This window comes from Cimex lectularius, unplaced genomic scaffold (genome assembly GCF_000648675.2).
Source record: "Cimex lectularius strain Harlan isolate CLEC.00 unplaced genomic scaffold, Clec_2.1 scaffold245, whole genome shotgun sequence".
Taxonomy (NCBI): Eukaryota; Metazoa; Arthropoda; class Insecta; order Hemiptera; family Cimicidae; genus Cimex; species Cimex lectularius.
In genome coordinates this window covers 309865-324756 of record NW_019394224.1, presented here as the reverse complement: position 1 = coordinate 324756, position 14892 = coordinate 309865, and the positions used below count along the sequence as shown (strand labels likewise).

The window sequence follows — 14892 nt, the reverse complement described above, 5'->3', positions numbered from 1 at the left end:
GACATTTGAAAAATGGCAAAAGGAGGGAAAACATAAGGTGGGGTTGAGATGGGGAGTTGATGTCCGAGTGGATCGAGGTCACGATAGCTCAGGTGGTAGAGCAGCGGCGTATCTAGCCGAAGGTTGTGGGTTCGAATCCCTCTCGTGCCATTAACTTTTTTTCATCTCAACTAAAAACCTTAATTAATTGTAATGTATTAATTGGTCAAGCGGACCACGAAATTAGTGAACTTTTGATTATAAATAGATCATAATTACAAATTATAATAATTTGATCATAATAACATATTATTTTATAAAAGGTAAGAGATATATATAATGTCATGCTAACAGTCATGCTATAGCAGAGAGGAATTTTCACCATCCAACTCCAACAGAATTTTTTTTAAACAAGACAAAAAAATCGAACACTTGTACTTATTACATAATAACTAGATATAAAGATTAATAGTTAATTTAAAAATAATACATAACATTAATAACTTGTTTACCTTCATAGATTGTTTCTAATCTTTTTACACTATTCAGATTAAGAATCAAGAAAAATAGTTCAATTTCATCCTTTCCAGAGTGAACTTGAGTGTGTTAATTGGCTTTTTAAATTATTTTTTTTGATGAAACAATAAATTTGTATTAAAAAAAAAACTTAAAAGCATAGAGAAGATCCCAGCCAAGCAGATGCTTTGGCCAATGATAGATGTAGTATCCCATGGCCTATAACGTACTAAACTGACTACATATTGACAAATTATTTAAAAAAATATTAGTGGACCTTTCTCTTCCGAAGGATAGTGGCACATGATTAAAAAAAGAATACTAGTCAATATTATTGAGAGAATAAATTTGGTTAAGATAAAAAAAGAAATGGTTCTGCGGTGTTATGTTAATGTATGCTTGTTAATCCCTGGCGGATTCCTTGATGTTTTTTGCTTAAACCATGATGTACTGATGTATTGCCTTTATAAGCCAAGTCCTGGGTGTGCTTAATTCATGATAGTCTACAACAGTTTAGGGCCACCAGAAATCTCAACCGAAGAATGGGCAGGACTGTTTGCTCCTGGAATCAACTGATAAGTACACCAGTATCTTCCAGGCTGAAGTCCATGCAATTAAGAGATGTACTCAACCGAACAAAGGGTATGAAAATGAGATCATAGTTATCACGTCCCTTATTATGGGTACCCGGACACCAAAATATAGAATGAAATGATAACTCTTCAGGATGCTGTAAAGTGACAACACAAATCAGCCCCAAAGTCAGATGTCATTTAGCATATCAAAAGTAAAGTATATTAAAAATGGGGAAGAAATATGGGCAAAGATAGAATTAAAACAGAGAGATCAAAACCATGGTTTTCTTCTTGTTGGAAAAAAAAGGACTGAAGAAATGGTAATGACACGTGGACACTTAATGATGAGACTGCATTGTCCAAAATGTGAAACCTATGAGGTACAGTTAATGGCGAAGCATATTTTAACTGGCTGAGATTGCTATAAAGCATGAGGAAACAATGCTCATTTTCAAGTAATTTAGCCGAGAAATAATGCAGGGAATATACAGAAATTTAAAAAAAAATTACAATTACAAGACACAAGGTAGAGTCCTGACCCGGTCGAGGCACCTCTCTGGGTTAATGGGACCCTAGATTCACTAGGCATGCAGATGATGCCCAGGGCACGCACATGCGATACACTTGATTACTATGTGTACACTAGCTAAAAAAAATTCATTACTGCAATAGAATCTGCTGCTGTGTCTTGGTAGTCGCTCTTTGCCTCGAGCATAAAATTTTGTAGAAAGGAAAAATGTTTCAGATGTAAGACAAATCTATCACATACGCACAGGAAAAGTGAAACAAGAAAAATTCTCAAAACAGGCTTATTTAGTTTTTTTAAGTATTCAGGGTGTGATGCTGCAGGTAAAACGACACAACTGTAGGTGTTTACATCTTTGGCTGGAAAACTTTGTAAAATAATAAACCTCGAGATAATTAAAATTCAACTCTATCATCTATTAATTTTTGATTATATTGTTATAGCATTTTATAGTGTACATAATTATATGTGCATAGACATTAAAGGCACAATTTAAGAAAAAGTGTACATTTGGGAATACTTATGTAGGAATAATAACTTTATTAATATACTATACTCTTTTTTTAACTAAAAAAAATCAATAGACCATAATATTACCTTTTTCTTTTAGCCATTATGTAACAATTATCCTTACGATCAAGCTGAAGATTGTATTTGAACTTTTGAAGTGCAAGGTCAACATCGATAGTTGTCGATAATCGTTGCATGCTGTAAGTTAACACTGAAGTTACCTTACCTTGTGTACCTGACTGCAACCTACGTCCTACGGTCGACGGCATGACCCACGACGATAACCCACGCAACCACTACATGAAAGACGACGAGGTGAACTATCTGGAAGAGTTCGACGACGAGGATCCGGGCGAGCTTGTTGCAGTGCTGGATAGCGATGGCAACATCATCCAGGAAACGATCTCCGACGGGGACGAGGCCGACAGTGATTGCATGGACGACACTGACTTCTACACGCCCGAAAGAGATGACTCGGTCGTCAAGTTCCACGGACACCAAGGTATCAGAAACCTGTCGACTCGCTTAATAATAATTCCTAGTATCTAAAGTTACTTTGGGTGTAATTTGGTTCAGTTATTGGGGATTAACGACAGATAACCTTTGGGTGTTTGATTTTTTGGAGGGGATGATGAACATTTTCATATACCTATTGTCGTTTTGGTCTATCTGTTGCATATCAAGTGCTGGAATCAGATTGGTGCCTCACCCTGCTTTTCCCAGACACATCACAGAATTTTTTTTTTACAACGCTTGACAGTTGATAAAATCCCATATCTGTGACAGGAGACTGCAAACAATGAAACTAAACAAGGTTAAAAGGTTTTTCAAAAGGTCATTCTAAGGCAGTGTAGTTCCCGAGCCCTTCTGGGGGCCGCCCGACATAGGAATACACAATCAATGAGCACCACAAACAGAAGGGTACAAATTACACGAGGCAGCAAAGAACTCACTCATACTATAATATAAACTGATCAAATTTTAATTAAATTAACCGATATATTGTTGTTATTTGGATAAAACAAAATAGAAAATACTTAATTCACTACTTTCGTGGTCCGCTTGGCCAATTAATACATGACAATTAATTAAGGTTTTTAGTTGAGATGAAAAAAAGTTAATGGCATGAGAGGGATTCGAACCCACGACCTTCGGCTAGATACGCCGCTGCTCTACCACCTGAGCTATCGTGACCTCGATCTACTCGAATCCAAACCAATTACACGACATTTGAAAAATGGCAAAAGGAGCTCAGGTGGTAGAGCAGCGGCGTATCTAGCTGAAGGTCGTGGCTTCGAATCCCTCTCGTGCCATTAACTTTTTTTCATCTCAACTAAAAACCTTAATTAATTGTCATAGAAAATACTAACAAAAAAAAGAAAAGGAAAGAAAACGTCTAATTTTTAATAATGGATTTACTAAGAATAGTAAACATGAAGATTACTCATTTCATAAACAAACACCTTTTCTCGTCTTTTCTTCATTCTCTTTAATCATGGAAAGACTCATCTTGAAGCAGAATCGCAATACTATTGTGAGAGTGAGTCATCAAGGGCACTGACAAGTGGATATCACAGAGGAAGTTGGTGTTTCTCAGAGCATGGTGGCTTTAGCCCGATTTCAAGAGACTAGAAGTGCCAATAGAAGGTCTGGCAGTGGATCTCAGTGCATTACGATGTTAAGGGAGAACAGAAATATTGTCAGTGCTGCAAGATGGAACCATTTCTATAGTGCCCGCTAGATCCTAAATTAATTACAAGATGTTTTGTCACATCGTATGCCCCTCTAAGATGACCTGCAGCAACTCAAGAGAATATGGCGCAGCGAGCGCCTAGAAGAGAATACCAATTGGCATGCTGTAATGTTTACTGATGAGTAGCGTTTCTGTCTGTATAGTGAAAGCAGGCGCCGAATTGTCTACTTAGACCAGGGGAGGCCAATGCAATGCCCCAGTTTGTGCTCCCTTCACTGCAGTTTGGAGGAGGTGGTGTAATGGTCTGGGCTGGGATTTTCACTGGAGAATGAACTGGACTACCTGTTGTTGAAGGCAACCTCACAGCAGTCCATTATATCCAAGAAATTATCGAGGAATACATCCCTTAAACCAGTGATCTCATTGGTAGGGATTTACAATTTCTGGATGACAGTGCTAGACCTCAAAGGCAAATGGTTTATCAGTGTTTAGAAAACATGGGAATTTCCCATCTGCCCCTTCCCCTTTTTTTCCAGACCTCAATTCCATGGGATGTATTGCAGAGAAGGCTTTTTTTTTTTTTATTACCATTGAATTTGTAATGACAAATTGTAAATTGTCCTTTGTTTAGATGTTTTTGCTTGTGCACTAAGCCCTGATGGAGTTTACGCTGGTACTGGAGGACAGGATGAGTGTTTCTTACTTTGGAATACTCATTCTGGAATAATGTTGTTCAAATCAGCCTGCTTCAAAGATTCCGTGACGATGATCGAATTTAGTAAAGATGGCAAGTATATCGCAGCAGGGGATATGGCAGGGATAGTTGTTGTTTGGAAAATAGTCGGAGGCAATGTTAATGAAGTATACTCATTGACGGTAGACGACGGTTTGAAGGTGAGTCACATCATACTGATAGGCACTTTCTAGAAATGTACAGTTTCACAATTCATAGTGGCTACAATGGCATCCACAAAGTAATATCTTACTCGTGGGAAGTCCAACTATTTGGATGATTCAAATACCTACCTGTCAAGTCAAAGTGTTTCCGGGAGTAGAGCCCAGTACGGACATTGGACGATTTATGCCTGATGGTAAGACTGTTTCTTGTATCGACTATTGAAAACTATACTAAAATTTATTATTGTACAGGGAAAAGAGCAGCGATAGGTTATGATGACGGGAGTACAAAAATTTTAGATCTTGCTTCAGGCACCATTTCCTGTAAATTTCCATCTACGTCAACTAACTTGGATTCAATTATTTCAATGGCTGTTCATCCTGATAACGACATCATTGCTGTCGGGTCTGTCAGCTCAAAGGTCGCCATATTCAAAACTCAGCGTCCCAAGGTATCCTTTAATTTATGACAAATATTTTGAAAAATAAATTTATTCTTGTAAATATCGGCTTCTTTTTTAATCTTTTTTTTTTTTTTTTTCATTGACAGATTTAATTAAAAACTAAATATTACTTAAAACTGAAATAATTAGACTAAACTGTAAATGCTGACTACTTACAACTTTTTTCAGTTTAATTTTATTATCTTTCTTTAAATTGTTATATTGTTTAATTTATTTAATTGATATTTAATTTATTGCTTTTATCGTATTTTAAGCTTCTTGGGACCTTGGACTGTATTGAGACAGGAGTTGTTGAAGGTGTACAGGAAATGCTCAGTACTAGCGTCGAGTCGCTTCAGTTCGGTTCTAGTGCAAGTTCGCCTCTTAAACTCCTTGTCGCTGGCACTGATAATGCCTTGCACATTGTTGACTACTTAAAACTTGTATGTTTAAAAAAATAAAAATAAAAAATAACTAAGCTTGTAACTTAATATGATCATTGTTTAGAATGTGAGAAATACAATTAAAGTTGCTGAAGGCCTTACGAGGTTTGTCTGGCCAGAAGGATCGGATTATATCTTCGTAGGTACAAAAAAAGGCCCAATTAATGTCTACAATCCATTTACGAACGAACAGATGATGTCATTTTTAGGCCATTCGTCAACAATTTTTGATATCAATTATTCCAAGTGCGTATTGAATTCAAGGGGAAAAATGTCTTTTTCTTTGTCACTAATTTTTTTTGCATTATTTTTAAGGATGGGCAAAAAACTCATCACCGGTGGAGAAGATGTTTATGTAAGGATATTCAATATGGTAGAAGTAAGGCCACTCGAATCAGCCAGTTGAGAGTGTCGGAAATTTTAATTTGAAGAGGATTATTTATTTTGTAAATAATTATATTGAAACCCTCTTTTGAAGAACCCTGTTTAAAATTAAATTATTTTTGATAAAAATTATAACACTTGTTTTCATTAATCAATGAATAAAATTAATCCTATTACTTGTTTACATTTTTTTCTGAATAACCTAATGTTTTGTTTCTTTTCTCCAATGATTATCTTTAATCCTATTCCTAGTTTTCATGTTTCTGTTCTCTAATGAATAACCTTAATCCCATTCCTAGTTTTTGTGTTTGTTCTTCAATGAATAACCTTAATCTTATTAATGGTTTTTGTTTTCTGTTCTTCAAGAATAACCTTAAACCTATTTCTAGGATGTGTTTCTGTTCTCTAATGAATAACCTTCAACTTATCCTGAGGTTGTTTCTGCTCTCCAATGAATAACCTTAAACCTATTCCTAGGTTGTTTCTGTTCTCTAATGAATAACCTTAAACCTATTCCTAGGTTGTGTTTCTGTTCTCCAATGAATAACCTTAAACCTATTCCTAGTTTTCATGTTTTGTTCTCCAGTGAACTATCATAATCCTATTTCTAGTTTTCATGTTTCTGTTCTTCAATGAATAAACTTAATCTTATTCCTGGTTTTCATGATCATATTCTCCATATCACTTCTTGTTTCTAGTCTTCAATGAATTAACTCAATCTTATTGTCTTCATATTTCTGTTCTCCAATGAATAATCTAAATCCTTTTACTTATTGATAAATGGCTTCTGAAAAAAACCTTTCCTTATCAAGTTTTTTTAGAACATGATAAGTTTGAGTCTATTTGTTTTTAAAAAGTTTTGGTTTTTATAAAAAAAATTACATGCGGTTTTTTTTAAACAAAAACCATAAATTTTAATCTAATTGTTTGCATTTTTGTTCTTCATGGAATAACCTTAATCCTATTATATTCCAGGCATGAAAAATTCAGGAAAATAGAAAATTTACCAAATGTTAACACCACTTAGAAAACAATTTTTCTGTAATAATAATAATAAAATATACAAAAATAAAACTACAAAAGCTTTTCTCCTCATCTTCAGTTTAAAAAAATATATATGTATATACATGAAATATATAAATACAAATTTATTGAGGGCAAACTTGACAATATTTCGCTATAAAAGGCCAGACCCTTTTGTCGATTCGTCCTTCCTCCGGCTCATCCTCTTCCTCGGTGCTCGAATTGATATCACTTGACGATATCGAATTCACCCAGTCCGATGATGTATCAGAGTCAGCATCTTCTGAATCGCTGCTCTCCTCCTCCTCATCTTCATCGTCCGAGTCTTTTTCAACTTCGACAAACGGATAGTTCTGCAAGGGGAGTTAGCACAAATAAGTCAAGATTTGAGAAAGAACGAAGAAAGTCTCACCCTTGGATTCTTCTTGAACAGGCCGCAGTCAATCAAATCAAGTAGTTCCAAGTGCCTCAAATTATTCAGGGCGCTCTTTGTGTTCTTGTTCATTGGATTTTCTGACAGGTAGCAATATTTAAGGGCCTGAAATATGCATAATTTAAATTACTGTTTTATCATTTCATCATTTTTTTTGTACAAAGAAAAAAGTCATCATAAATATCAATTAACTAATCTTTTTATGTGAGGTCTTGGTTGAGAAGAAAAAGTTATAGTCATGAACGGGAATCGAATCTACAATCTTCAGCTCAATACACCGCTGCTCTTACCACTTGTGCTATCGTGACTTCGATCCACTTTGACATCAATTCCCCATTTCAACCTACAACCTTTTGAATTTTCCTTCTTTTTGCCATTTTTCAAGATGGGGAGTTGGTGTCCGAGTGGATCAGTCACAATATCTCAAGTGGTTAGAGCAGCGGCGTATTTAGCTGAAGGTCGTGGGTTTGAATCCTACTCGTGACACTAACTTTTTCATCACAATCACGACCTTAGATAAAACGAATAATTAAAATTAAGTGGAATGATTAAAACGGTCAATTAGCCTACTAAACATAAATGAGTGCATTATAAAGATGAAGATATAATTAGTGAAGGTACATTTTTTATTACATAGACAAAAGGTATGTCCTATGAAATTCTAAATACACCATGACAAAATATAGTATATATTTTCTGAAGTTAGCTGTAAAAAAAATCTGAGACTGTTCATTGAGTGTCGTGGATGAGAGGTCAGAACTTGTAAATTCACTATCCTTAAAAAATTATAAAATAAATAAATGTTAATACTGTAAATAAATGTTAGATTTGTTATCACTGTGAATTATTAATAATAATATAGTATTAATAAAAGACAAAAAATAAAATAAATAATAAAAAATAAAAGTAAACACAACGTTAATAGCTTGTTGTTGGTGTTGTTTACCTTTGTAAAGAATTACTAATTATTTAACACTTTTTAGATTAAAAATAAAAAAATTAGTTAAATTTCATCCTTTCCAGAGCCAATTTGTTAATTTATTAATTATTTTTTTATGAAACAAGAAATTTGAGGGAATAGGGGACCGCGGAAGCCGAGTGGTTAGTGTGATACTCTCGGTTCATAGACCCCACGGTCGTGGGTTCGATTACCACCGTCGCCTCTGGCCCTTTTTTGCATGATAACCCCCGCCCCACCAAATTTGAACACATATATAAGAATTCGTCACCATGGTTAATATGCATAGATCTTAAGGCCAAAAAAAAAGAAAAAAAAATTGAGTAAAAAATAATTTATATTATTGAGTTTATTGAGGAAGTTTTTCTGTAAGCTGTGGTCCCATTCACTCCATTTATTGGGACTTCAGCATGATGTAGCAATTTCACTAATGCAACATAATGCTCAACCGCATTACAGTTTAGTTGATTTGTTTAACTTAACAAGATCTTTGTATATTTCCGTGATTTATGCTAATTATTTACAGTTTAATAAACAAGTATTTATGATCATTACTGCTTCCGTCAATATAAATTTTACCAATAAAGTCTGTAAAGTGATGAGCCTGAAACTTAATCACCAACAATTATCCTAGTTGGTCTATTATATTTTGTCTGTCACAATTGGCCCAACTATTTGCTATCATCAGAAATAGATAAAAGACTGACAGAGAAAGTAGACAGACTGGGATGATCGGGTGTGGTAAAGTTACAAACACATGCTTTACTTTTATTATTTACATATTTTCACAATAAAACACATGATTAAAAAATAAACCAAATTAAATGTTTGTTAAATGCTAGCTTACTTTCATTTGTGACAGACACTTTGGGAGTTCATGGAGGGAGTTTTTCGACAGATTGAGATGGATGAGGTTCCCCAAGGACGTTTCCTCTGGGAGGTTCTTAATCTGGTTCTCCCTCAGCGTCAACCACATGTATAACAAAAATTCAAAATGCAATTTTAAAATTCAGAATCCTTTTGGAGAAATGCGTTAAACACAACTGGATAATACCTCAATGAAGCTATTTGCAATAATCCTTTTGGGATCACTTCTATAGAATTCTTCCTTGCACCGAATGTTTCTAGGCTCGTCAGGTTCTTGATCTCTTCAGGAATGAACTTGAGGCCGGTCGAATTGAGCCAAAGGACCTCCAGGCTGACAAGCTTACCGATGTCTGATGGCAGCTCTGCTATGTTGTTGTGGCTCAGGTTGAGCTTCCTCAACGACTCTACATTGAAGAGTGTGAGCGGGAACCTCTCGAGCTTGTTGTAGTCTGCATAGAAGGTCTCGAGTTCGACCAATTTGAGCAGTTCTATCGGGATGGATGTGAGCTCGTTTTTTGATATGCACACTTTGGTAATGCTCTGTATCTCGGTTATTGCATTCGGGAATGATTTGATGTTCATTGAAGCGAGTTTGATTGTCGTGCTCTGGCGGTACCTGGCATCATCGATTATCAACTGCACTTCAAGGAACTTGAGGAAATTGTTGAATGAGGTACGCAACAGTGTGAAATCCATCAGCTCACAGAAGAAGGATGTTTTGGGCCTAAAATGGAAAATTAAGTTACTAAAATGAAACTTTTTTAAAAACTATTTACTGTGTTAATTAGAAAAAGTACTTTTACGATAGCGTGTTTTTTAATTATATATATATTTTTTGGTACATCTGGGAAAAATTTTAACTACCTAATAAACACATGTGAACATATGAAAAGCCCAAATAAAAAATCAACTATTAACTACTAATAGCTAAACAAAAGAGAAGAAATATTGCACAACTTATTTACTATAAAACATTAAAAATTAATTAATTTAAAAAAGTTATATAGGGTAATTATTATTAAAACAAGTTTATAAATTGCAAGAAGAAGGGAGTACAACTCAAGCTAGACTATAAATTTTACTTTACCAAGTCAATAATAAAATGACAAATTTTCATTCTTTTCAGTGATAATAACTGAAGAAATTTGATAACAATTGCAGCAACTCATCACTTACTGACCTATCACAGATCATTCTTAATTATCTTATGTCTACATACTCACCCTAAAAATTTGTTTAAAAAATAAAAATTTTCTTTCAAAAGTGCGGAACGACTCAAAATGCCTTCCTTAATAGTTTCGCCGAGCACAAAGCTTTTCCAAAATAATAATTTTAAAAAATTCTTTGATTTCTGCCATTTTGCCAATGTGAAATATGAACATATAGAAAAAAAGGGAAAAAATAGAAAAAAAATTCAGATTTGTACCAAACGAAAAGCAGCAGCTTAAATCTGGATGAGATAAATGGGCTTATAGTATCCACTACTTATGCAATTTATAGTAAGAACGAGATGTAATAGGATGAAAAGGCCTTAGTTAAATAATGAAATGTCAGGGTATAAGTAGGTAGAGGCAAGACAGGTTAAATTTATTTTCATTTTGGGTATGTTAAAAATGAAATAATGGGCATTAGAGTTGTTGCATTATTGCTTTATTCTAGTGGTTCAATATAAACCATGGAAAAACTAACAAACAATCGTAACACGTAACAGGGACTGAAGATAATATTTTCTTTGGTGATTGATCAGCTTTCTCAGTTTAAATATATTTTTCTTTCCAAAAGGTAGATTGAGGATGAGGCCAGGAAGACAGAAGACAAGAAAATAAATGTTGTTTTTGTCTTCCTGGCCTCATCCCCAATCTACCTTTTGGAAAGAAAAATATATTTGGACTGAAGATAGCTATAGGGACTATAAGATGGAAGTTATTGGAAATAGTGTAATGGTGTACTATCATGCAAAAATTTTTCACACTATCTCTGGAATACCCTGTATATACAGTAACCAGAAATTATGATTAATTGTATATTATTGTTCTGTAGAACCCTGATGAATACCAAATAAAGAGCTGAAAGCTTGGCGGAGATATAGTAATACTCTTCAATTCAAGACGACATCTCTGATCCTCAAAAATCATCATATGATATGGCATTATTTTTATGTTTTAATCAGTTATTTATCAACGAAAGGGGTTATGGGATGAAAAGGCAGATGGCCTTCAGGGTATAAGCAAGGTGAGGCAAGAAACTGACATTATTTCTAATCATTTTCTCTGTCGTACATAATATTCTGGGTGTTGGAGTCTTTTCACACTATCATCATCAAAACAGATCAACTAAATTCAATCCTATCACTTATCAGTCAACATTTCAGGTATATTTCTCTTTACTTTCTCTGTTTTTTTTTTGTTTTTGAAACAGCATGTCTGAGCTTTAATTTGAGCCTGTAAACGTTGGCTTTTTTACATGAATATAAACAACCGAAAGCTCATTGTTCCAAATCCAGATAGCATATTGTCAAAAGGCCCTCAAAGACTTTCTCCCATTCCACACAGACCACAAAAAAAGAAAGTTTGAACATATTTTTTTATCACGGGTTTTTGACCCAAAAATAATACACTGCCAAATCATTTCATACCTGTATTTATTCTTCGTTGGAAGACAATATTTTATTAAACAAAAAACTGCCGGCCCGATGGAGAAATAAATACAAGGAAACGAGCATCACAGTTTGACATTTGTGAAAGCACGTTGAAGCCTCCCCGGGCCGTTGTGTGTAGCCTCAGTCGTTTAAACTGTGACGTAATTCAGTTTCAAACAATTAATAAAACATGCAATTGTTAAAATATTAATCAACCATCACTCATTAGTTATGATTTAACTGTGAGGATTGTAAAAATTACATTTATAAAACAATTCAATATAAGTTTTTAAAGAATAAAATACATATAATAAAATTTACAAAACAGGGTTGTTTTATTGAATATAGTACTAAGAGTTTTATTAGAAATGATGAAGGTATAATATGAGGTTTGGTAAAAAATGGATCTACTCACAAATTTGTTTACAACTACCGGATTTCAAGCTTAAAGCTCACCATCAGATTGGAAATAGTTAAAAGGACGTCTCTCGACATGAATTGTAAGAATGAACCCGCCGATCCAGTGCCAACGCGACCTTCTAATGAAAAGCTGATTTGTAATGCCTCTCAATTTTGAACATGCCATCAAATGTGAATTATAACACAACTAAATATTATCCTAATTATATTATTATTAATACTGTAAAAAATGATTATAAATTAGTGATTAATTTGTATGTATTTTTATTACGTTCAAAATTGAGCGCCAAAAAACCAGCTTCTCATTGGAAGGTCGCGTTGGTGGCGGATCGGCGGGTTCACTCTTACAATTCATGTCGAGAGAAATGCTTGATACTCGTTTCAACCAGACGATGAGCTTTAAGCTTGAAATCCGCTCGTTGTAAACAATAAATTGTGAGTAGAACCATCTTTTACAATATCTGATAGTTTTATGTCTCTAGTATATGTTAAAAGTGAATGTATTTAGTAGCGTGAATGTGTAGTGTGAGAGGGCCGATTGCGGCATATTGAGTACCCCATCATGCGCTGTAGATGAGCCTGTAAAATTACTGTTTGTTGTATTAAGGTATAATTGGCTAATAGGTGTCCTCGACGAATTTTTCTCGGTCAATTTATCAGCCTCCTCGTTGCCCCGTTGCTATGTTACTCGGTCAAGAATAACTTTGCTGTTTCCCCGATGTCTGATAGAATATTGTGCTTAGATTGTCAAGTCACTTCTAACTAGCCATGCTTCTAACTATAGTTGTGTATGGAAACCCAGATTGAGGAATGACCAGTAGTACTGTTAAGGATGAACCAATGAGTCCAAGTACAAAATTTAAAAAAAAATTACCACGGAACACTAGGGTTTTTCTCCAACAATTATCAACATGTTTTACTTACTGGTTTAACATTATCACATGTTTGTATTGCATGCTGCAACTGGTTTTGGTTTTAGATATACTTTATAACGGCCCTACAGAAAGAGATTGAGAGACATTCTTTCTCGCTGACTTCCTCTAGGAACTAATTTCACATACCTACCAGATTGGAAGCTATTAATCAATCGAGTATTTGAACTATGGTGAGGGGCCTGAGGTGACCTTGTTTAAATTTTTCTACTGACCTGTAAAAACTTAAACCACCATAATGCATATTGTCATTTTATTCTACGTATCAAAGAAAATACACAAGATGTCGAATTGCATCCGACAGACCAGCCCTGTGAAAATAGGCAGACTAAAATGATTGGTAACGATCAAATTGCAACGTAATATTGTTTTATCCATGCAAGTTTCTCCTGAGTGGAGTACATATTGAATGGTACTACCCACTATTTACTAATTGTTTTAATAAGAAATACCACCGTCTATCTAAAAATGCAGAAAGAAAATAGAACTAAAAAATGAATTAATTGTTTTTTATATTACTTGGAGATTTCAAAAAATTACAGAGTAGAGACAGTCGGTTAAATTAATTTGTAAATTTTTTGATATTGTCCATCCTAATTTTGTGGAATTCCTTAATAAGTTGAAGGGTAGGAAATATAGGATAAATAGGAATTATGGAAAAGACAATTTATTTCCTACCCATCAACAAATTTGTAAATAATAAATTAATTACCTCAGATTTTACCCCAAAAAGGGTTTAAAATTCATGTTTTTTTCTGCGTTATCACACCAATGCATATTCACGGGGTATCAAATAGCAATTTCCTTGTAGCACAGTGCAAGGTAACAACAAAAAATAAATATATACTAGAAATACTTTATAAATAGATATAAACACAGCTGGGTTCTTTTTCTCTCTCTATCCCCTAGTTTACTATTTTCTCCTCCTTATTTTTAGCAGGCTCAGCTTTTGTGCCAAAGTTCAAATTTTGCTTCTATTTCATTGTTTGATAGATACCATGCCCAAATATGAAACATGCTAGTATTTATAAATTATTTTGTCACACACAAATATTTATCTTTAAGAATTATTAACAAATAAATGCAAATTTTTTAATGGGTTTAATTGTTAGTATTCAAATATTTATACAAATATAATATTAATTTAAAAATTATCTTCTTTGGAATGTAGTAACAATTAATAATGAAACTTGTCTTTATCTAGACGATTACAAGGTAACCAGAAAAATTTGTGTGATTTTTCAATATGTTATTGCTTTAATATCTTAAATCAAAATTGTAATTTACATAGTATGATTAGGTACGTAATACAGAATATAGTTCATTAAAGTGTCTGAACAATTCACTGTAAATTATAAAAATATTTTCTTTCTCACGAATGCATAAATTGTGCATACTTATTTAATAAATTTAAAGGTTGGTACAAAGGCAGTAGCTCATAAAATTTGCACTGTGTATGGTGATGAATAATAAGTGAATGCACTGAGCTTTGAATGAAAAGTGGTTCAAAAAATTGGTTCTGGTAAAAAGGGAATTGAAGATAAAGATAAACCACGTTCTGGTAGACCGTTGGTATTGAATAATGAAAAATTAAGATATCAAACTTGATCCGAATGAAACAGCTTGTCAGAGTGTTCAACGGTAGTGATGAAACC

At 34.0% G+C, this 14892-nt stretch overlaps 2 protein-coding genes across 5 annotated transcripts; one reads left to right on the top strand and one right to left on the bottom strand.

Annotated features, from left to right (window-relative positions):
- The first annotated feature begins 2301 nt into the window (after positions 1-2301).
- On the top strand, positions 2302-6072 carry LOC106668332 (angio-associated migratory cell protein). Its single transcript, XM_014396985.2, has 7 exons — positions 2302-2608; positions 4431-4693; positions 4752-4890; positions 4949-5148; positions 5415-5582; positions 5647-5828; positions 5898-6072. The coding sequence occupies exons 1-7, from the start codon at positions 2374-2376 to the stop codon at positions 5986-5988; spliced, it is 1278 nt and encodes a 425-aa protein (XP_014252471.1). The 5' UTR covers positions 2302-2373; the 3' UTR covers positions 5989-6072.
- A 991-nt stretch (positions 6073-7063) lies between these two features.
- Positions 7064-14082, bottom strand: LOC106668377 (leucine-rich repeat protein soc-2-like). 4 transcript variants are annotated; one of them, XM_014397069.2, is made up of 5 exons: positions 13950-14082; positions 9435-9971; positions 9228-9354; positions 7402-7527; positions 7064-7342 (listed from the first exon to the last, which is right to left on the bottom strand). In XM_014397069.2, exons 2-5 carry the CDS (start codon positions 9941-9943, stop codon positions 7115-7117), a joined length of 990 nt encoding a protein of 329 aa, XP_014252555.1. In that variant the 5' UTR covers positions 9944-9971; positions 13950-14082; the 3' UTR covers positions 7064-7114. The 4 variants fall into 4 exon arrangements, with proteins under 4 accessions (XP_014252555.1, XP_014252556.1, XP_014252553.1 ...); XM_014397070.2 differs by lacking the exon at positions 13950-14082 and adding an exon at positions 12301-12325; XM_014397067.2 differs by lacking the exon at positions 13950-14082 and adding an exon at positions 11883-12001.
- Between the last annotated feature and the right edge of the window lie 810 nt (positions 14083-14892).